Source organism: Alosa pseudoharengus, unplaced genomic scaffold (assembly GCF_046254945.1).
Source record: "Alosa pseudoharengus isolate Yale_2024_CS ecotype anadromous, Long Island Sound unplaced genomic scaffold, YU_APseudo_1.1 YU_APseudo_1.1_scf_11, whole genome shotgun sequence".
Lineage (NCBI taxonomy): Eukaryota > Metazoa > Chordata > Actinopteri > Clupeiformes > Clupeidae > Alosa > Alosa pseudoharengus.
The window spans coordinates 19,031,002-19,052,742 of NW_027468576.1; the positions used below are offsets into that span (position 1 = coordinate 19,031,002).

At 41.5% G+C, this 21,741-nt stretch overlaps 2 protein-coding genes across 3 annotated transcripts; both read right to left on the reverse strand.

Annotated features, from left to right (window-relative positions):
* Positions 1-393: 393 nt before the first annotated feature.
* Positions 394-12,719, reverse strand: bsg (basigin). Of its 2 annotated transcripts, XM_076278257.1 has the most exons (9): positions 12,503-12,719; positions 6,849-7,199; positions 5,590-5,758; positions 4,525-4,613; positions 4,266-4,402; positions 3,882-4,155; positions 2,104-2,128; positions 1,842-1,916; positions 394-1,695 (listed from the first exon to the last, which is right to left on the reverse strand). In XM_076278257.1, exons 1-8 carry the CDS (start codon positions 12,564-12,566, stop codon positions 1,856-1,858), a joined length of 1,170 nt encoding a protein of 389 aa, XP_076134372.1. In that variant the 5' UTR covers positions 12,567-12,719; the 3' UTR covers positions 394-1,695; positions 1,842-1,855. The 2 variants fall into 2 exon arrangements, with proteins under 2 accessions (XP_076134372.1, XP_076134371.1); XM_076278256.1 differs by lacking the exon at positions 6,849-7,199 and having other exon boundaries at positions 12,503-12,716.
* Positions 12,720-13,399: 680 nt separating this feature from the next.
* On the reverse strand, positions 13,400-21,741 carry LOC143116893 (E3 ubiquitin-protein ligase RNF126-like). Its single transcript, XM_076278255.1, has 9 exons — positions 21,652-21,741; positions 20,235-20,293; positions 18,848-18,908; positions 18,464-18,699; positions 18,279-18,347; positions 18,122-18,191; positions 16,827-16,920; positions 15,769-15,884; positions 13,400-15,496 (listed from the first exon to the last, which is right to left on the reverse strand). The coding sequence occupies exons 1-9, from the start codon at positions 21,727-21,729 to the stop codon at positions 15,350-15,352; spliced, it is 930 nt and encodes a 309-aa protein (XP_076134370.1). The 5' UTR covers positions 21,730-21,741; the 3' UTR covers positions 13,400-15,349.

Consider the following 21,741-nt stretch of genomic DNA (forward strand, 5'->3'; position numbering starts at 1 on the left):
AATATGACACCATTACATAGCTCTGTAACTACCATACACTTTCTGAATGGTCTTCTGTTTTAAGTAGGTAATTTCCCAAACTAAGTTGTCCATTATCTTAATAAAGTAGACTTTATTTGTTAAGTATAAAAGGGTCCAAAACCCAAAGTGTGTTTTTTGGACACCAACACAGAAAATACCTGGAGGGCATACAACCCGAATAAAAATTAAATAAAAGTATGCTACAGCTCTACACCATACTAAGAGAAAGATATACCAAAACTGAAACAGTGTGGAAACCAAGAGAAAGGAAAGGATCTTTACAGAAAAGGGGTTTCCGAATGATATGCAGGGTCTCATCAAGCCCAGTGGGATTTACAGACCATTAACAGAAACATATCTTCAGGCAAAATGTCAAATCAAATACTTTATTGAGATTGTGCAAGTCAGTACAGGTGACAGTGTTAGAACTCTGCTTGCTATGTTGCTTAGGCAAAATAATTTACACACTTCTAATAAGGGTTTTAATATTTAGTATACTTTTAAACTAAAAGGGGTACACACACACACACCACTTTTTAATGGGTATACTTCAAAAGTATGGCTTCTGCATGGTCTACAAGAGGGAGGAACAAGGATCAGCCTTCACTGAATGGATTTGTTTCAATTGCGTTCACCAATGACACCCAACATAATTTATTACACCATGTACACAAGTCTTTCAAATGTAGTTAAAAATATTACTTTAGCGTTAACCACTTATCCAGAACAGTGATGACACATATTTTCTTCTTGGTCCTTCCTTGATCTTGGTCCTTACATCTACAGAAAATCCTCACAGAAGCCTTTCTGTCGATGTAACTCACAAAGGGGAAAGTATTAATCTCTATTTTAAAAGCTTTCCATGTGATTTTTGTACACGTGACTAAAACATTTTAATTAAAATATGCATGGTTGAAGGAAATGCAAAAGGTGGTGCTCAGTCATAAAAATAATTTCAAATCGTGCAGTCTTGGTATTGCCATTTAGATTACTGCACTACATTTTCACCAACAGTACTACACTTCTAGGAAACCAGAGAATATAAAACAATAACGGACTGGCATTAAGGCTTAATTTAGAAACATAATCAAAACAACAACCAGAGGCCTCTGGTTTCTACCTCAAAACACAGTAGGGTGTTTGTTTGTTGACGCATTAAGGTTAGGAGATACTCTCATCCCAGACTACAGCTAAAGGCTTTCCTCACTTTTAAAAATCAACATATGGAAAGCAAAAAAATAACAAAAAACCCTGAAGGGACAGTGCAGGAAAAAAAAAAAAAAAAAAAAAAAAAACTTCATCATTCCCACATTCACAAACGGTTGTCACTAACACACTTTGATTACTGCAAAAACATGCAAACATCCATCTGAAGCCTCCATGCACGTTTGCTGGCAGCACAACAGGTCGGAGTAATACACATAGATAGATACATTTGTATATATATATATATATATATATATAGGTTTGCTTCTTTACAAACAGCAAGTGGAAACCAAATCATTATCCCTACGCAGATGTACAGTCGAGCCAACAAAAAAAGGGGGGGGAAAGAAAATTTAAAAAGGTCTTTAAAAAAAAAAAAAAAAAAAACTGCATGGTGCACAAGATCGTGTGCTACTCAGCAATCCAATGCTCCTCTTAAGAACTCTTGTACAGTAGTCATACGGAAACCTGAGGAGAAGAGAAAATAATTCATTAGACGACTTTCTTTCACCAGGAAAGTTAAAATTCAACTCATTCAAGTCTCCCCTTTGGCCATGACAGCCAGGGTGGGGACCTGAACCAATGCTTCTGCCACACTTTCCGCTCACTCTCACCTTCCTGGCAGAGCTCAGTTGGAGTTCCTTTGCCGGACGTTTTTGTCCTTGTGGTTTGTGGCAGCATTGCTCTTCCTATGGGAGCACAAACAATAGTACACGTGTGGGCTGGAGCTTTACATTGAGGCCTTCTTATACACAGGGAAACATTCATGCATTGTTCCAGTGTAATGCGAGCAAATCAAGTGATCGCATATCATCTTTAAAATGCCCAGTCGCAGGATTATGGCAGTAAGGAACGCTAATAGTGGATTATACTTACAATGGTGCAGATCCTGAGTCGTCATCTGTGTTCCCGCACAGAGGAGCACATTGAAATGGGAGGAGAGAGAGAACGAGTGTGAGATTAAGATGATGATTACTGGGGCCACAGAGCTGTGAATATCGGAACACAGGATTTACTTGTCCCAAACAAACATCTGTGTCTGTGTGAGCTGAGAATGTGTCTGCTGCTAGCTCCTTGCTGTCCAAATGAGACAGCCTTTTTTAGGCAGTCCATAGCACAAGAAGCGTCTATGGCAATTAAGTTACATTGTAGTGTCCATAATAACATTTTAGAAGACATCTACTTTGGTTTGGACAGAGCTGTGGCTTCTGTGCAAGTTCATCCACTGGGGATAAATGTGCGGTTTAAATAAAAGGCCATCCTTAGTGTGCTCATTTTAGAAGTAGGTAATCTAACCAAATCAGTTTTATAACTGTGCAACATTGACTTACAGCTGGCCTGTGGAAGCAATATGTCCCACCCTTCCCTACTTCCTTGATTACAGCAAAGCTGTTATAGTGCAGCAAGTGACTCTGACCCTTGATTAAACTACACAACTGCACTCAGCAGATTTAATGAGTATCCTTGCACTGATAGATGACCACTGTTTTCATGCAAAGAGCATAGCAGGAAAACAAACAAACAAAGAAAGAAAAACAAATGGAACCTTATTTGGCAAGAACAAGCGGTTAGAACTAAATGAAGTGCAGATGAACTGTGAGGGAGAAGAAGCATTCAGGGCATTCTGGAGGGCTGGGTCGGCTGGACGACTGACAGGACCGGTTAGTTCGGCGGTCACAAGACAGCCCCCAGTCCTTCGCCTGAGGCCACGGATTAGAGCGGGCCGATGACACTGCAATTACCCGAGGCTGACACACGCATGCGCTTGAGAGAGGATGCAGTCGGCATGCAATATAAGACACCGCCCTCCCAAGAAAAAGAAAAAAGAAAAAGAGAACTCCTGCTAGAAGTTACATTCTTGGCCTCAATAGCTAATTTCATTTGGATGACATTTTATTTTGATGTGTGTTTTTGCTCCACGATGCATCACATCAAAACCCCTCTTTCACCCTTTCACTGGTACTGGGCAGCGCAGTTTACTCCTTCGGATTATTATGGTCTAGTTTTATATATAGAAATGTATACTGTATGTATGTATGTATATATATATATATATATATATATATATCCATCCCTTTCGATTTGTTGAGATGTTTTTTCCATCGAGAGGAAAAAAATCTATAATACACCAGTGAAAGAGCTGCGCGTTCACCACTGATTAAAGGCATATGGTTTAGGTTATGAAAAGCAGTGCATTCAGACCTCAACTCTCAAAGTGCTTTCTCCCTCTATTTTTTGCCCAAAACCCACTCCAATCTGGCATGCAGTTCAGCACTTACCAACACGTAAAACCAGCAGCAAACAGAGGAATAAAAGAGTAAATCATAAAAGAAATACTAACAACTGACAAATCATGGGGAAAAAATAAAATATATTTCCAATACAATAACAAATGTAAAAGATCTGTATGTAAGGAAAATTTAGAAGATTAAAGGAAACCTCCAAAAACAAGTGCTATAGTGGAAGAGTACATCACGCTGTTGTTTAGGGTAAAGAATAGCACTTTAATAAGGAAACGTGTGATCTCTACTGCTGTGGTTGTGGGTGAGGGGTTGTTTGGGACTAGGAGGGCCGCTGTCCTGGCTGCCTGAAGTGGAGGGAGCTACTCTACTGGTCCTTAGGATAGATTTTGGCAGACGGCTGGCGGCCCTTACCGTCGGTGATCTCGTCGGGCTTTCTCTTCTTCTCGTAGATGAAGATGATTGTGACGAGGACAATGACCTCAGCCACGATGCCCAGGAAGGGCCACAGGGCAGCCAGGCGGCTGCGCACGCGCAGGTGGATCTTGCCCGAGGCCATGCCCAGCTCACTCACGCCCTGGCACAGGTAGTCGCCCATGTCGGCGTTCATGTCCAGTGAGGTGATGTACAGATAGGTCTTGTTGGGCTGGCTCTTGATCTCATACTTGTCGGTTCCATTGATGATTGGCTAAGGTGCACAAATTCCACATGATCAACACACTGCCAAAATCATTTTAAGGTTATACCTGCTGTTGCAGAGGGACTTTAATACATGTGATATTAGATTTAGATTCGTACCTCGTTGCCAGTTTCAGTGATCTTGTACCAGGTCCAGTCAGTAGGTGCGGGGTAGCTATGGCTGACACAGGCCAACACTCCTTTGTCATTCTCGTTGCCATGTTCAGAGTCCTTGTAGGGCTTCACATGGGGAGGTGCTACAGGGAGAAGTGCATGTCAGACATGCCTTCCCAATGGACATGTCTCCCAAAATACACACATAACATTTGTCCTGTAATGTGCATGCGTGTATATGGCGTCCCAAGGACAGAGGACTTACTCTTTACTTCAATGGTTTTCTGAGAAATGGGCTCCGTCTCAAAGACGCAGGTGTACACACCTCCATCAGTGTTCCCAATTTTATCAAGACTGGAAATGTGAGACAATATGCAGAAAAGAATAATTAGCCACTTTTTTCCCCTACAGGCCTGTCAAGAGACAGCCTACAATGTAGGCATACCACAAGAGACCTGCTGAAAGGCATCCCATTGTTTAATGTGAGCAGGGCCTTTCAAGAGGAGAGGTCGCCATGTCAGACTTGACTGGGCTACTTTACAGTCTATGGCTACACCCCAGTTTTACTCTGCTAAAAAAAATCCAACTCTATGATATCACTACCCATACGATTTAGCCCCTCTCCAGCCCCATCCTTTTATTCTCCCACTCTTTCCATCCTTCTCTTCCTCTCTTCACTACATTCCTCTCTCCCCCACCAGTCTTCCCCCAATCCTCTCTTCGTTCATCTCTTTCTCACACTGATTCTTCTCCCTCTGATCTGTTGGGCAATTAGGGTCAGCGCAAGTGGACGGTTACACCAACGCCCCCGCCCGCAGGGGCTACAGGCAAAGCTGCACGTCAGCCCTGTCCAGCTTATAGCAGCTCAACCCGCGCTAGGCACCACTGTGCAGCCTGCAGCGCTGCCACTAATGGACACCAGAGTGGCCGTCTGTGCACGCAGAGGCCCTGGGGCCCAGGGGCAGCAGGAGCCAGGGAGGGAGGATGGGAGGATGAGAGGGAGTATACGAGAGAAACAAAGGCTGTGGGAGAAACAGAAAAAGAAAGAGACAAGGCGGGGCAGGGGAACCATGTGAGAAGTATAGAGGGAAAAAATAAAAGGGGCTACAGACAGAGCGAGAGAAGAGAAAAACACAGGTTTCTGCACACTCACACACAACATAAATACACATCATGCCATGTCTGGTTAGCTCCCCAAGGTTGCATGTGTCAAACAGAGGGCTGTATTTAACGTCCCAGTACATAAATTAAGAGCAGAGCAGCACTCGCCACACATACAAGGCTTGCCGTTTCCAGTGGCAGAGTCAGGATCAATGTGAGTGTTACTTACGTGAACTGGGTGGTACTGGCGGTGGCTTCCGACTTGGTGTTCTTGATTTCAACGCCATCCTTCATCCAATAGTTGCCCTTGATTGGAGAGGGTGGGTCGGTGATGTTACAGGTAAGGACGGCATTGGTCAGGTTGAACACAGACTCAGGATTTGTCAAGATAGTGGGGCCTGTGTGAGCACACGTGCACAGGGACAGAGAAAAGCATTAGGAGCTTTAAGTCATCGATGAAAATAACACCAGTCTCAGGAGGCTAGCTACTCCAGTGGCAAGAAGCCAGAGCCTGATGGCTGCTGCACAAATCTAAAACCCTTTGGTGGAATTTGCAATCATGCAAAAAGACACTACACAAAATATGCTCTCTAGATGGCTAGATATTATTGACCATAATGTATAAGCTTGTTCATCACTCCACTACAAAGGCCAACAAACAACACAAACAAACACCCTTCACTGCAGCAGCTTAGGTCTATCTAGGTAAGGACAGACAAAGCACACTCCAAAGGTGACTCCCAATAACCACTAAAGAGACTTGAGAAGGCTGATGCTTTTAGGGCGAGGAACAGGATCTACGCTAAGAACCACGAGGAAGGAGAAGTGTAATGAACACAGGCAGTGGCAGGTCAGCCAATGAGGCACAGAGGACCCACAGCTCAGAACATCAAAGAGGAGCAAGGTGCAGGATTGTTCAACAGAGGAATTTTAAATAAGGAGGGGGGGGGGGGGGGTGCAGGGGTGATAAGAGTATAATACTCAGAGAGAGAGAGGTCCCGTGGCTGTGTTTTGCCATAAGTCCAGTTGCCGTGTTCTTTACAGGAAAATCAGCTTTCCGGTGAAAAAGAATTCAAGTACTGTACATATTAATCTCTATACATCAACCTAAACCTCTTTCTGATCAGTCTTAAGAAATACACAATTGGAAAGCTAAGCTAATAGGACTGACATAATCTGGACACAGCATGACAAACAACCCCTACTAGAAAGCAAATCCTGCTTTCCATGGGTTGTATTGGAGGAAATGGAGTATGGGGGAAGGTAAGACTAGCAGAACTAGGCGAGGACTACTGGTGGGAAGGGCTGTGGATGGAGAACTGAGGGAGGGTCTTGATTCCCAGCCGAGCTCCTGTAAGAGGAGGACGCCTGGGACAATGGGGAGGTGGGTGGAACAGAGGGTGGGTTCAAAGGGATGACTGACAGGAGCTAGAGCACTGGCCACCCTCTCGGTGGTGGACCGCCCGCAACACCCGAGCCGTCACTCACTTTCGAACACTAAAACGTTCGCTTGGGAGCGGATCCACTTGATTTTGGGCGTCTTCCTCAGGTCGTTGCGGTCAGGGTCGTTCGAGGCACGGCACTCGTACATGCCCGAGTCGTTGAGTGCGAGTTTGGACAGGTAAAGGGTGCTGGTGGCATGGTAGATGTACGTGGCGTTGATCCGCACTTGGTCGTCACGCGCCCCGTCAAACAGCTGGGTGTAGATCTCAGCCGGCTCCTCACCCTCAATAAACCACCACTGCACCTCGGGGATGGGGTTGCCTATGACCTCGCAGTGCAGCTCGGCACTATCGCCTATTAGTTTCATCTGGGACAGGGGCGACTTAATGAAGCCCGCTGGAGGTGGCCACCCAAACACCCGCAGTACACAACACATGCCCATTGATTAAATGTGTGTGAGTCAGTACAATCATTTTTAGAAAGGTGTGATTTTTTTTAAATGGATGAGGGGCAAATAACAAAACAGATGAAAAGGAAAATAAGAAAAGAAAAGAAAGAACAAATTATTAGTGAGTGAAAACAGACATGGCACACATAAGAAACAGTCATGGTGTTCAGTTATCATTAAGGACTCATTATACTTGCTGGTAATGACGCATACACGCATGGATCATGGCTGCCAGCAATACGTATTCTGCTTTCGTTTGATGCGTTGGTCGTGCATGTCGACGCGAGATAACGTGTCGCGTCCGCAAGATGCAAAGACATGCAGTATCATGCGTTTTGCCAGTATTTGCTGCAGCAAGTACATTGACAGGATGGTGCAGGTGGCATATGCATACACTTGGTCAAACAGCAAGTATAACTGAGCCTTATTCCTTAGTTGTTTTTGCTTCTCCTTTACATTCTTTTGAATGATGCAATGATACTGAACACCATGATGATTAAGAGGGGGGAAAAAAGATGTGTGTTCAAATGAAAATCATGAAGAAGCAATGCAATCATTGATAACAGATGACACAAAAGAAAAACAAACACATGAAAATGAGAAGCAAATAAGATGAAAAATCATGAGAAATTGAATGGGATCATTTAGCAGCACAAACGCTGATGAATGTTCTCATTCAAATTGATCTTTTGGGTGTGTGTTACCAGGATGGACTTTTATACTTCTCCCCAAGCCCCCCACCAATCTGTCTCTTCCCACCACCCCCCCCCCCCCCTCCCTTGAAGTTCATAGTTGAAAAGCTTAGCACTCCAGACACCCAATCTCATTGCAAAGGGATTGCTGTGTAGTTTCGTGCTCCCAACAGAGTGGGAGGAATAACATTCTTGTACTGGAAAACAACTTGTGTTTTGTTTAAACCCCCAACAGAGCCACCTCAAGTAGATTCCCCCAGGCCGGGCCTGAAACAATACACACTATATAAAACCTGGGTGGACACTGAAGATGGAAACATGCTGAAACAACAACCTACAAAAGACCAGTGCTGAGAACAGGCTGAGATCAAAACAGCAGGTTCTTAGTTTTCTTTACTTGGGGGAAGAAAACTGAGAGACTGCAAGTTTACTTCTTTGTGTAGAATGAGAGCACACCCTCATGTTTTGACTAAACTGCAAGAAAAGGGGCGTAAAGAATGGAAGACGCAAGCACATGTGAGGGCTTATCAGCCCTGACCACTGCTGCCCGAAATCAAACCACTGGTTTCAGATGCCTTCGGCTGTAAATAACATTCGCCCTTTAAGAGGAAAGGCTAGGAGCCACTACTCTATTGTGAAAGGTCACCTTCAAGCCAATCGCAGCTGAAAACTGAGTAAATATCAGATTGCACTTCAGGGACCTTGGTGATGTTTTAGCATGTGAAACGTAACTTTACAGGACGTTTTGATCTTCCAGTGAAATACAAGCACTTGTGTGAGGCTTCAATCAAAAATAAACAGGATGTTCTAAAACTGTATCTGTGCTGCAACCAAAATGTCCAGCCTGATCAGAGTCCAAACAGTATATTATTTATTCACTACCAATAGAGTAGGCCCTTTGACCTGTCAAAGTCTAGCACAATAATAAACTAAGCCATTGTACATGGATAAATAATAACAGCATACTCTGTAAAGATCAGTGACATGACATTTTTCCTAAAATAACATTCCTGCATTTGTGCCACTAAGGGGTGGGTGACTGGTAGGGAAATTGAGGTTCTAGCTTTGTGTGCAGTTTAGGCCCATGTTGTTTACTCTGAAGTATTGTTAATCAAGATTTGCCTGAATGAGTGGTCTGAGTCCACATGGAATCACCAGCCTCTACTAAACGTAGGTTTATGAAGAAAAAGATATCAGCCGGGAACATACTGGGGCTGGTTTCCCGAAGCCTTCTTAACGTTACGTAGTTCGTAACCTCTACCTTAGCTCCATCTTAACATTTTCACGCATTTCCCGAAAGGTACTTTGCTACGAATGTCTTTCATACACAGAACTCTGTTAGCTGCACCTTAGCAATGTTTCGGCTCTCGACTCTAGTCGCTGCCACTGTAACCTACAGCAATCTTTAGAAATATCTGTTGCGTATACAACTCGTATGGTATATTACTGTTTTGGTTCGCCAATGATTTTATGTAAGTAGGCTAATTAAGAAATTAGTTTCTGGAAACGTTTTCACACAAATAATAAAATGTGCACACATTTGAAAATGATTAAAAGCTTTATTCTCTTATTTCTTGCTTTATCCCGCACCATCTTCTACAATGTTTAATGTGGGGGATTGCTTTTATGTTTAATGTTAACCAACGGCACAAAATACTGAATTAAATTAGGCCGCTGGTCAATCAGCTGTGATTAAAAAACAATGAAATAATATTATTCAAATAAGTCCTTCTTATGGAGTGATGAAGGATGGCGTAGCCCTAACAGGTAAAGGTGTAAGGGGTTATAGTTGGTCATGCCGACAGATTGCAGATCACTTCCCCCTACAGACCTTCTGAAAACTTTGTTAATTAAGGGTAGATCATTTAATTTCTACTTTGTATCATGGTATGCTATTAATAAGTTCATCCATGTTGAAGTAGTGTGAATGTTAGGCTTACCGGAAGCGATATTTGAGCAATGTTTCTTTTGTGCAAAGAACACACTGCCTTTCATAACGCTGTCATATGCCTCCGCGTGATGTGAAAAAACGATTTCTGAGCAACCGATTTAGCACCTTTAGGGTGGACAGTGCCTTGTACGTCGGATGTAAGGAGCTTTTTGTAAGAAGACTCTTGAGGGACAGTTCGGGAACCAAGACTATAAAGGTAAACAACTTCGGTAAGGTTTACTTTGGAGTCTTCGTAGCTCGCTAAGAAGTAAACGTGGCCCCTAATCTCTATAAAACCAAATGCAGTTGCAGATTTAAATTTAAAATCAATAATGATAATTGTAAAAGTAATATTTTTGAGCATCACAGCAACACAAGAACATCCGAATACCCACTCTCCTTGATTATTTCCAGCAGAAAAAAAAAAGATAATACCTGTTTTCACTAACCTAATTTCTAAAGCAGGCAAGCTGGAACTGCATGACAGAGCTTGAGGGAAATCTAATTTTAATTCTGTCTGGGCCATCAATGCTGAAAGTCAGCAAGCTAACACACTTGTCCCTCGTGTCTTCCCTGGCATCCTCTTGGACGGCTGTAGTTGTACAACAGCCAGTGATTAAAAGGTGCAATCAAGCATCTCCGAGCAAAGGACAAGGAACATGTTCCCACAGTAACCTTACTAAGCAAAAAACAGTAATTGGTAACCAGTAAATTAGATAATGTTTCCCACAACTACTCCATAATGCGGACAATAGAGATTCCAGTTAAACTCGAACGGTTGCTAACCAAGATGCAGGCCTGATGCAAGGGACAGCCTTGCTTGGAGACAATCTAGACTTGGTTCAATTCAATAACAACTAAGTCTTCTCTGCTGTGTTTGGTGCGGCACTATTTCCATCCAAGAGTGTAAAGCTGCTTAGACCAGGATTAAGTGTCATTCATTAAAACTGATTGCAACAATGATGACAACATAGTAAACATGTAAACAAGCACCAGAATCCATCTTCCACATTTGCAACCATTTCTATGTTGCATATTCAAATAAAACATACAAAATCCTATGACAAAAACCCTAAACATTTTTGAACCCTTTAAACCCAGGCCAAATTGTGTTTAATTTGACCATTTCAATTACATTACATAATCTGCTAACAGGGCTTTGTGTTCCATGATAGAAAGTCTGCACTGCCACAGGACATGGGCTTTTAGACACTAATTACTGTATGAAACAAGGGTCTTATCTTGCGGTTACCAAAGCTAGTTTTTAGTATTAATGCAAACTACTGGCCCTACATTATAAATCATTAGTGCAATTCGTGGGTGACACAAATAAATAGTTAGTTACATATCCAAATATTTGAGATATGTATGAATGATATTTCTGCTCAGTAAATTAAGCCTAACTCGCTAACAGAAGGCCTGAACAAGGCTACTCTCCGACTGACGTGACAAACTGGTCTACACCGGTTTTGTCATGTTAGCTGATGGAAGCGGTAGCCTCCATTCAACAAGATGGTCTTTTGTGTTGTCCCTGGGATCTTTCTGAAATATTAGATCTGGCACCTATATTCGGAAACTACAATTCGCTCTGAGTTAGGATTAACGTTAGTGATCATAGCTTTTTTGTTGTTGTTTCTATGTTGGTTAATCTGGTCAAATGTACATTAATGTGTGGTCACATGACCAGCCGAACCTAGGTGAATAACAAGCTAATGCTGAAATAACTTCTCTTAACCATTTCACTATTTATTCCTGACGGTGTTTCGTTGTTTTAGAATAATGAAAGGCGATGTATCCTTGTATCATGTTGTTCTGCCCTTCAGTTCTGCTACAACACACGCGGCTTTAGATGACATTACTTTAATGTTAACTTAACATTAACGTTACACATCTTTCACCACAGTAGCAGTAATTGCAGTTCTTGCTTAACGCAAGCTGAATAGCCTGCTGGTTAGGCACTTTACCAAAATGGACGTTCCCCCGGAAGACAATTTTGTTTCGACACAAATTGAAAATTTAGCTGAGGTTGTTCCCTCAAAACCCATAAACGAATGTGTGTGTGGTTAGCTGCTAGCTAAGTTGGCAATTTAAATACCATCAGCTATATTGCTATACCTATTATATATGAACTAAGTTAACGTTATGCTATGACAGCTGCTGCCAAACAATTTACACCACAAACCTTAACGTTAGTGAACAAACTTAATAAACGCTGACAAACAAAGATTCTAGGTCCTAGAGTGTTTCGCGCAAGTATATCCATCCAACTAGCAGCTAACCATCATAACTATGCTAAGTAACCAACGGTTGATTAACATTAGACGTTGCCTGCTAACTTAACGTTAGCCTTTCTAGCCAAAATACCTCGGTCGCTAAGCGTAAACCTGATAGCATTCAGCTAACTCAACAGCAACGCTGTTAGCTCATGTTACTAACGTTAGCGTTAACTGTCGATATTATACAATGGCAAATAACTGTGGTAAACGATAAAGCCATCATCCTAATAATTTTAAATTCAGAAATGTAAAGATTGTGGACATATAACGCTATGTGTGTTATCGTATGATAGCAATTTGCTTAGCAAAAGCAAATTTTAGCGTTAACAGGGGGGAAAAAATCTTAACGTTACCTGTCGCAGCGTTGGCGTGGTAAACACATAAGGACAGGGTAACAAACCCCCACAGTAACCTCATTTTTACGGTATCCTTTTCGTGTACGTTGACTGTACAGCTACCTAAAACGGATCCCAAATTATTTTAAATACGAAACGTTCAAGTGGCACTGCTGATCACACTGAGGTTGACCGCAGCCGATCGTCCTCTATTTGTTCCTCGTGCCTTGCCATGAACCCGCACGTACACAGTGGGGCGTCACCACGTCCGGGGAAAAATCATGGCAAAAATAGGGTGTGCAGCAGTCTGAAGAAGAGTCAAACCTACTACTGATGACTTGAGCATTTAGCGAAGTGAGTGCTTTTTTGCCATGGCCGGTAATAAGCATTGGTCCTCATGAGGAATATTGTAGATTACTGGTAAATTACTTTTTGAGGTAGCCTAAATCAACATTGGTCAGCATCATTTGGCTTGTTTAAAGGCATAAACGCATTTCCGTATGCCACCGAACAACATAATGAATTTGAATAGCCTGGAAGAAATGTCTGAGTTCCCATAATCAGTAATTAAGATAGTTGGACACAAGGGACTGAAAAAAAACATATATATTCCGGGCATTGAAATGGTTGTTTATGAACACACCCTTAACATAATGGTTTATTATGACCTCAAATTAACGAATGAATAGGTTAATTGGGCTTTGGGTATTTTTTTCCAGGGCATCCGTGTTTTGTTACATTGTTTAATATAATAATACATTCAATACATTAATGTTGCCTTGTGTGTCTCCTTCTAGTGTTAAGAACATGCATTACATTTTTAGTGCATATACTACATTTTTTAGTAGTATACCTTTAGTAGCCTAGTATACTACTACTATGCTAATTTAAAAAAGGAAAACGCAATGGGCAAAATACAAAATCCTCAAATTTCATTCACAGAACAAAACATGTTGTCATGATTCAGCCACGACTCTACTGTATTAATTTGTCAGAACCCAGTATCTACTAAAAAGCATATGCAGTTCTCTTCAGTATAAAACAGCAAATATGTGCACATGTAAAATACATAAAAGGGGGGGTGACCATATTTCTGGGGCACAGAACAGTGCTTAAACAATAATAGTTTGACTTCATTTCCATTTTACATTGACTTGACAATTCCCAAACACCTGATTTCAAGGGCTGGTTTCCCAGACATGGCATTAAGCCTAGTCCTAGACTAGTTATTCATTAGTTGAGATCTTCACTGAAGCTCTTCTAGTAGGACTATGCTTAACATGTCTGGGAAACCCAACAAGTCATAGGTATGGTGACAGATTAAACATAATGTCACACTAAATCTGTCAATCAAGAACTGTTCATATCAGGGCAGTACAGTGCTACATATATGTATATGTATCACATGCTGCAAACAAAAGAAAATCAGTCTGCTATGGACGATTTACCAGCTTAGCACTGGTGACTTATTCAACATTTTTTCTAGAGTGTAGAGTTCCTAGATAAGGTTTTTGTAACTTAAATTTAACTGATAACTGATCTTGAATTTCCCCTGGGGATCAATAAAGTATCTATCTATCTATCTATCTATCTATCTATCTATCTATCTATCTATCTGATATTCGTCAAATGTGGGTTGTCAGACACAAAACAAAAGACAAAAAAAAAAAAAACATTTTAAAACTTTTTTGGAATTCTGCCTCAAGAAACCTATTCATGGCACACTCAATCTCATTAACATTATTAAATAATGTTTTGGCATGACTTGTCTCACAGCAATATCTCCCATTTCCAAGTCTGACTCATATCAACAAAGATTTTCTTAATCATAACTTGGTTCAGGATACAGTTTACTATATTCAAGATGCACCATGTTCAATCTGCACTGAAGTTGGTACACACCATTTGAATCGGTGATGGCATCCTCTTACAGTACAGACAGTCATCCTTCCTATCATGCAAGGTTGTGTCAGTTTCACTTCTCAGCTGCTTTACGGCAGACTAGAATGCTTGGTGACTGCAATAGAGAGCAGAGAATGTCATCAGTCTCTGCCACTTTCAGCAGGGTAACTGGATTTTCACAACCACACACACATCTGAGTTTTCATTTTCTCTTCTGACACTACACAAACTACAACCTAAATTATTTACCACTAATAATGATTTTCCTCTGTGTGTGTGGGGGTGAGTGTTGAACATAATGTTTCCCTTACAATCTGAATGTTTAGACTTGGCTTTCAGAGATTCACATCTGGTTGTTGTTGTCCCACAAGTCTACCCCCGGGGGCTTTGTACAACTGTTGTCCAACAACACTACATACATTTACAGGTTTAGATTCTAAAAAAACTAACAATCATCAAAACAGTTAGCACAAGCCATTTTCACAGATATTGGCTCTACTCAAAAATAATAGGCCAGCATGTGAGCACATAACATATAATTTCTCCTTTATCGCCTTAATTGTGCTGCCAAAATATTAAACATAATAAATCTTTCCTCAAGAAAGTGTTGCATGCCCGGTCCTTCCCTTTTTGAGAAGACAGAGCACGAGCAAAATGTCTGCAGTTCAAGGAGTCCTCCTGTTCTTTAGCTGAACGAGGCCCCCTAGAGGACGGACCCACCCACTGCCTGCAGGAGCTCAGGAGCCCTGAAGCCATTCACTCTTTCTCCCGCGCAAAGGTCCAGCTGGCAAGGGGCCAGGTTTCACGGAGACCTGTCAGGGCAGAGGTAGGGCTGCCCGCAATGTATAGATTTGTATACGTCATGTCATCCGCACCAAACATCGCTGAAGAGGCCCCAGGACCACATACCCAGACCGAGAGCAGGAGGCCAAATGCGTCTGCAGCCACTCGGAGCATCTGGTCTTATGAATTGTTTGGCACGTGGTCATCATTCGGAGGGCTTTCTCCGCTCCCAGGGCCCGGAGGAGAATTCATCTCGGACATTCCGGGTGGGTCCGTGGCCGTGTTCTGGCCACTCAAGCTTTTCCGGCACACAGGGCACGTGTCATGCTGGGGAACACACACACACACACACACACACACACACACACACACACACACACACACACACACACACACACACACACACACACACACACACACACACACACACACACACACACACACACACACACACACACACACACACACACACACACACACACACACACACACACACAGATATCCAGATATCCACAACAGGTATTAGCGACAAATCTACTGCCTCGTCATCACATCTAAGTGCAGCCTGCTAATCCCCATGCTTCTTGGCTTGGCCTTACCTGTTCCAGCCAGGGCACTATGCAGTCATTGTGAAATAAATGATTGCACGGAAGCTGCCTGACCATCTCCCCAGCACTGTAGTCCTCTTTGCACACCGGGCACTCAAGTCCAGAGCCTGAAACAAAATCGAAAGAATATTCAGGGAAACTGACAGACAATTCAAGTACTTGAGCTAATAGCAGGGCTCTACAGTGCGCCCATTTCACTCGCATATGCGAGTAAAAATGATGACGTGCGAGTGCAAAAAAATATTTAGGCGCACTGGTGCGAATGACTTCTAACCATGTCAATGTTTGTCTACAAAATACACCGCAACATCGAGAAACAGTACTGGTGCAAACCATAGAATCACGTCGCGAATGCAGCATAAAACTACACCTCCCATCAACGTTAGCAGTTTCGCGTTGGGACTCGATAGTAGTAGTCGCTTCTATGAAATCCATGAGCGCGCAGAGAAAGCGGAAAGTTAGACTAGCCAGCCAAGATGAAAAGATTGAAGAAATTAGTTCTTCCGCCTTCTATCCACCGAATTAATCGGATAGGCCTATAGGAGGAACAGGATAAGATTCTGAGAATGCAGTGAGAGAAGGAAAGGTAACCTAACATGCTTTTTAGCCCAGTTGACGTATTGGCTGCAATATGCAAAATATAGCTGTAGCGAACAGGCATAAAAGTAGCTTCCCGTAATACTCCCATTTTATTCAAAGGTAGAACGCTACTGACAACTCCAGGCTTCCACGCATCTTTAAAATCCTGTTTCCTGTAGCCTAAATGTTGTCAGTCATTCTTAATATTCGCAATTGGTGCACTGGCATGTTTAACTGTTAGCTGCAGTGTAATGTTAGATTATGTGTAAGTTAAGTACAGAACTGACTGTGCTCCCAAATTTTTGTCTGTGCTCCTACATTTTTTAACTTGGGGGCACAAGTGCTCCTGGAAAAAAATGTTAGTGTAGAGCCCTGAATAGTAATCCTGTGTTTTTAAGACGAAGATGGAGACAGGTTAAGAAGCAAGGGATAGAGTGCCCAGAGATGAATGGGCTTCTTTGCAAACTCACCGACATGTTCATCTGTGATTTCCACCGTAGGGAGGTTTTTGATCTTTTCCCTGTCTGCTGGTGGTGGGCCAGTGTTCTCAAACTGATTTAGTAACTGGTGAAGGTGGGAAAAAGTCTTGTTTTATGTATTCAGATAATTGATCGGCTTGATTGTGGTAATTTTAAGCATGCACATTGCTCTGGTATTATCACCAATATTTCTATACAATTTATATACACTCACCGGCCACTTTAACAGTTACAGCTGTTCAACTGCTAATTAACACACATATCTAATCAGCCAATAAAATGGCAGCAACTCATTGCATTAAGACATGTAGATTTGGCCAAGTTCAAAAAAAGCAACAGAATAGAGAAGAAAGGTGATTTAAAGTGTAATTTGGGCAACAATTGACCCCAGGGTTTTTTTCTGTATAAAAATACATCAAATAAGCCGTGGAGACCGTATTTTTCATTGATCAACCACTACAGAGCTTGGCCCGGTATATGCTATAGCCCCAAATCGCAAACAGTGGATTAACTGGGGCAGTGAGCCAAACGCTTCCCAAATAAAAAAATTTAAACCAGTAATATTGCTCAAAACAGCACCAAACCTTGTCAGTAGCTTGCTCAGGGTCCCCTACACATAAACCGAAGCACCAGCAACGTAGTTAGCGAACCCGGAGTTTATTAAAGCAGACTGTTAATATCACAGAAGACTGAGATCTCACACGGAGCGTGACGTCTATTGCCAGAAGGTACTAACTTATATGGACTTTTCTTCGAGAGGACCTGGTAGGGGAACAGTTGGTAAGTGTTTTTAACAGTCACCTGTATGTTACCCTTGATTGTATCATCTATCTGCACAGCTACAGTAATTGTCTGTCAAAGTTAAACTGGCTGCGATAGTAAACTTATTTTTGACGAAAAAGCTTTTGGACCCGTGATGAGGACTTAACAACCGGATAGAGCACTTTTGGGATGTGGTCGAACAGGATATTGAGTCATGGATGTGCAGCCGACAAATCTAGAATCAACTATGTGATGCCATGCCAATATAGACCAAAAACTCTGAGGAACGTTTGCAACGCCTTATCGAAAAAGGGGGTCCAACCCAGGAACTAGCAAGGTGTAACTGATAAAGTGACCGGTGACTGTATGTCTACAGATAAAAAAAAAAAACATAAAAATGGAAAAACATGCCTTATATTTCTGAGTTGCATCTTGCATAAACATTGACAGAAACATAAACGTAATCTGAACATTTCACTGCCACTGCCTGACTAGTGTTTGTGCTGTCTATAGAGTGTGCATACCTGTGTAATGATTGCATCTAAGCCATTGGCACCCCATGCATAATCCATAGGGTTCGAGTGAAGAACACCCCTGGAAAGAAAGATTTTCTTAAAGCTCAATTTAAATACATAATCGTGTTTAAACAGAGAAATTATAAATACTGATCTTCACTCTTACCATGGTCCCACACCGATATTTGGCATTGCTGTGGGTGCGATTATTCCATTCACCAGTTGCTGAATGATTCTATAGAATCATGAGCAAAAACATAAATATCACTGATATCATTCAGAAATTCTGAAATCAGCTCAGTGAATAAATTAATGATTCAATGAAATGACCAATGGGTGCACGGAGCTTACCCCTCTAGTGTGGGCACACCCTCGTGTCGTACGGTGTGCCTCCTTGGCACATGGCGTCCCCTGGGCTGCCTGGCACCGTACCGTTGCCGAGATGCCATCTCACGTTCCCGTCTGTTCTCTGCCTCCCGATTGTCTTCCGGTAGCAACCCTGACCCAAGTTCGAAAGGGTCATCAAAGATGCCCAGGGCGAATTGCCCATATGCCGAGGGAAATGTAAACATATGGTGGTCCATATTCTGTGCAAAGACAACACGTTCAAATGATGATTATGTGTCATGGTCAACATAGCCAACATATTCTCATTAATTGCCTTTACTCTAAGTCCTTGGTTGTACACACAAAGGGTAAAGACAATTGAAAAGAAAGCAAGTGCATTTTACAAACCTCAAACCTCTGTTGGTGTTGGTCACTGCTTGATATGCTTGATGTAGACCCATTTTCTGTGCTAAAGGATAAAAGTCATATGGAATCCTTTTAGTGGAGTCAGATGTTGCAGTTCACTAAGGAGCAAGAACTGTAAAGGCACCAGTCTATGTAGACTGAACATATCAGAACTGATCGATTTCATAATGGGTAACAGATTAGGGCAACTAAGGTCATGTTTGAGGCAACAAAGTTGGCTGATTTTACATCTAAAAGGTCATTGCACTGGATTTGGCAATGAAGTTGGTAAAAACACAATTAGTTGATAATTATGTTCATCTAGTTGATTAAAGAGTCAATACCTGCATGTTTACCTATTTTACTCATGAGCCATTCCATACCAAATCAGGCAGAATCCAGGAAAATGGTTGCTGCACAGTCTCAGATTTTGCTTAGAGTTTGTCTACATGTCTACATATACTACAAAAACAAAAGACTAAACAAAAAAATATATATTACTGTACCCACATGACATGCAGCATTTTGTCTGCAAATATAATACTTTATTAATGCTGTGCTAATATCTCCACAGCACATGAACATGGAAAAATTAAGGATAAAGGTGTGGTAGCCATTTTGGTAATTTGTATAGGACACAAATAGGTAGCTAGAGGGAACCTGAAAAACTATACAGGTATAGGTCAATATTTAATCAGTTAGTATACAAATGATTCATTTCTCAATGTTGTACCATTTCCTTCATAGACAAATACACTTAATGTGATTGTTATACTGCTGCTTATTCACTCTTGTTCAAGAGGAACCTATGGTACATCATTGATACTTTGTAAACTAAATGTCCATTCGTTGAGCTACTTCTACATACATTTCAAGTTCCTACTGGCAACCACATCATACCATAGTCTTTTGAAAATGACCGCAAAAAGCAACCGTCCCCCATTTTGACAAGGTCTGAACAAAATCTGAGATGGTACCAGGCTTGTGCAAAATTCAGAATTTTCTGAATTGGCCTCCATTAAATTAATGGATCGGAATTTGAATTGAATTGGCTCTGCCCCACAGGAAGTTGAATTGGAATTGGAATTACAGAAAACGGAATTAAATTCATGGCAATTCAAAGAAATTTCACATAGTCACACAACCGAAAGAATGTGTTGAATCTCACATACATTCAGTGTTGGGAAGGTTACTTTGGAAATGTAATTGATTATAAATGTACAGTCATTTCCTATGTATTAGCCACATTGTGTATAAACCGCAGGATGGTGTTTTAAGCAAGTTAAAAAAACAAATGCTTTGCACTTCACTGGGTAGCACTCTGCACTTTCTCTGTATTATCTGATGCATTTCTCTTTTAAAGAAATACACAAATCAAGAACATACAAACCTTCTCTCCTCCAGTAACTCTTCAATAAAACCAGAATCACAACGAGGGCATGTGTAATCCTGTAAAACACAACCAGCATGTTTACCAGTTCAGTCTTAAATGGGCTGTTAGATAAACAATCCCACATAGATGGTATTATGAATTATGAGTTTGTTGCTAAGAAACATTACATGTCTCATGTTAAATCTGTATCAACACCGATCTCAACACAGTGCCTAAAATGGACTACTCAAAGACCTGACTGTAAGACATGGACATATACAACATAATTTTCTGCATAAAAATCAAGGCATTGTCAATTCATATTACTTACAAGAATAATGCTTTGCTCAACGCCGGCAGAGATTAAAAATATCCATATAGAATATTGACTAAAGGAGCAATAATGTTGGTCAAAGCAGGTAAGTAGGAAGGAAGTTGCCAATTCAGAGGTTCTCAACTTATTGGAGGCACTCAAAGGTCCAACCAAAACGCCAAAGCACACCGACTTAAGGTTACAGATTGTGAAGTATGTCACAATCATTAGCTATAGGCTGTAGCAAGGATGTTCTTTGATTCTGTTGGCCATATTTTTTCTCTGCACATATATAGTGTTGATGAGTGGAGACCACAGCGATAGACATTTGCTCACATGAGGCTGACGGAGTTGGGGTAATAGATCTGTAGCCTATTATTGCTTCATAGCCACCACTTTGTTATTAACATAGCCACCACTTTGTGATTAACATACCTAACCTGTGTCATTGATGCATTTGAAAATAGCCCTATAGTTTATTTCATGAGCCTGTAAAAACATTGGGTTCCTAAAAATCCCACGGCACACTATTAACTTAGAGAACCACTGGAGCACTGTACTGGTTGAGATGTAGCTGCTACTGTTTGTTGTTGACACAGAAGTGCACTTCAAGCAATCAAGTCTCCAGTGTTTTACCAAGTCAAGAACATGTGAAGGACATGAAGTCAACCGTGGAGGTACACGACTGAACCCTGATTAAAAGGAATTCTAGCAGGGAGACAAATTTGAACAGCTAACATTAGCGTTGTGATAAATGAGCGAATCGATGAATAACAAGCAACCTAACAATAAGACCAGAAAATATACCTTCCTGGTGAATAAAACATATCATTTCTAAATGTAGAGGTTGAAAATACACGCCATTAAGTGACAGTTAGGCATAGTCTATCATTAATCTAGACAGCAATCTATTTAAGTTATAACGTTAACGTTAGTGTGTTAGCTTGTTCAGCTAACATGCTAGCACTATGTGCAGTTTGATTCTTTACACATTGTAAGTTGTTAGGGTACGTTAACGTTAGCTTGGAGGCCATTTACAAATCGAAGGGATCGCTTATCTGAAGCGCTCCCAAAATATGCAACTTGTGTCTAGCAAGTGTGCTTCAACCAGTAGTTACTCACAGGGAGACGGGGACTTATCTCTGTCGAACACCTATGACAGAAAAACCGGTTGGTGGGACATGGTGGAGCTTCTGCCATCTTTCATCACTA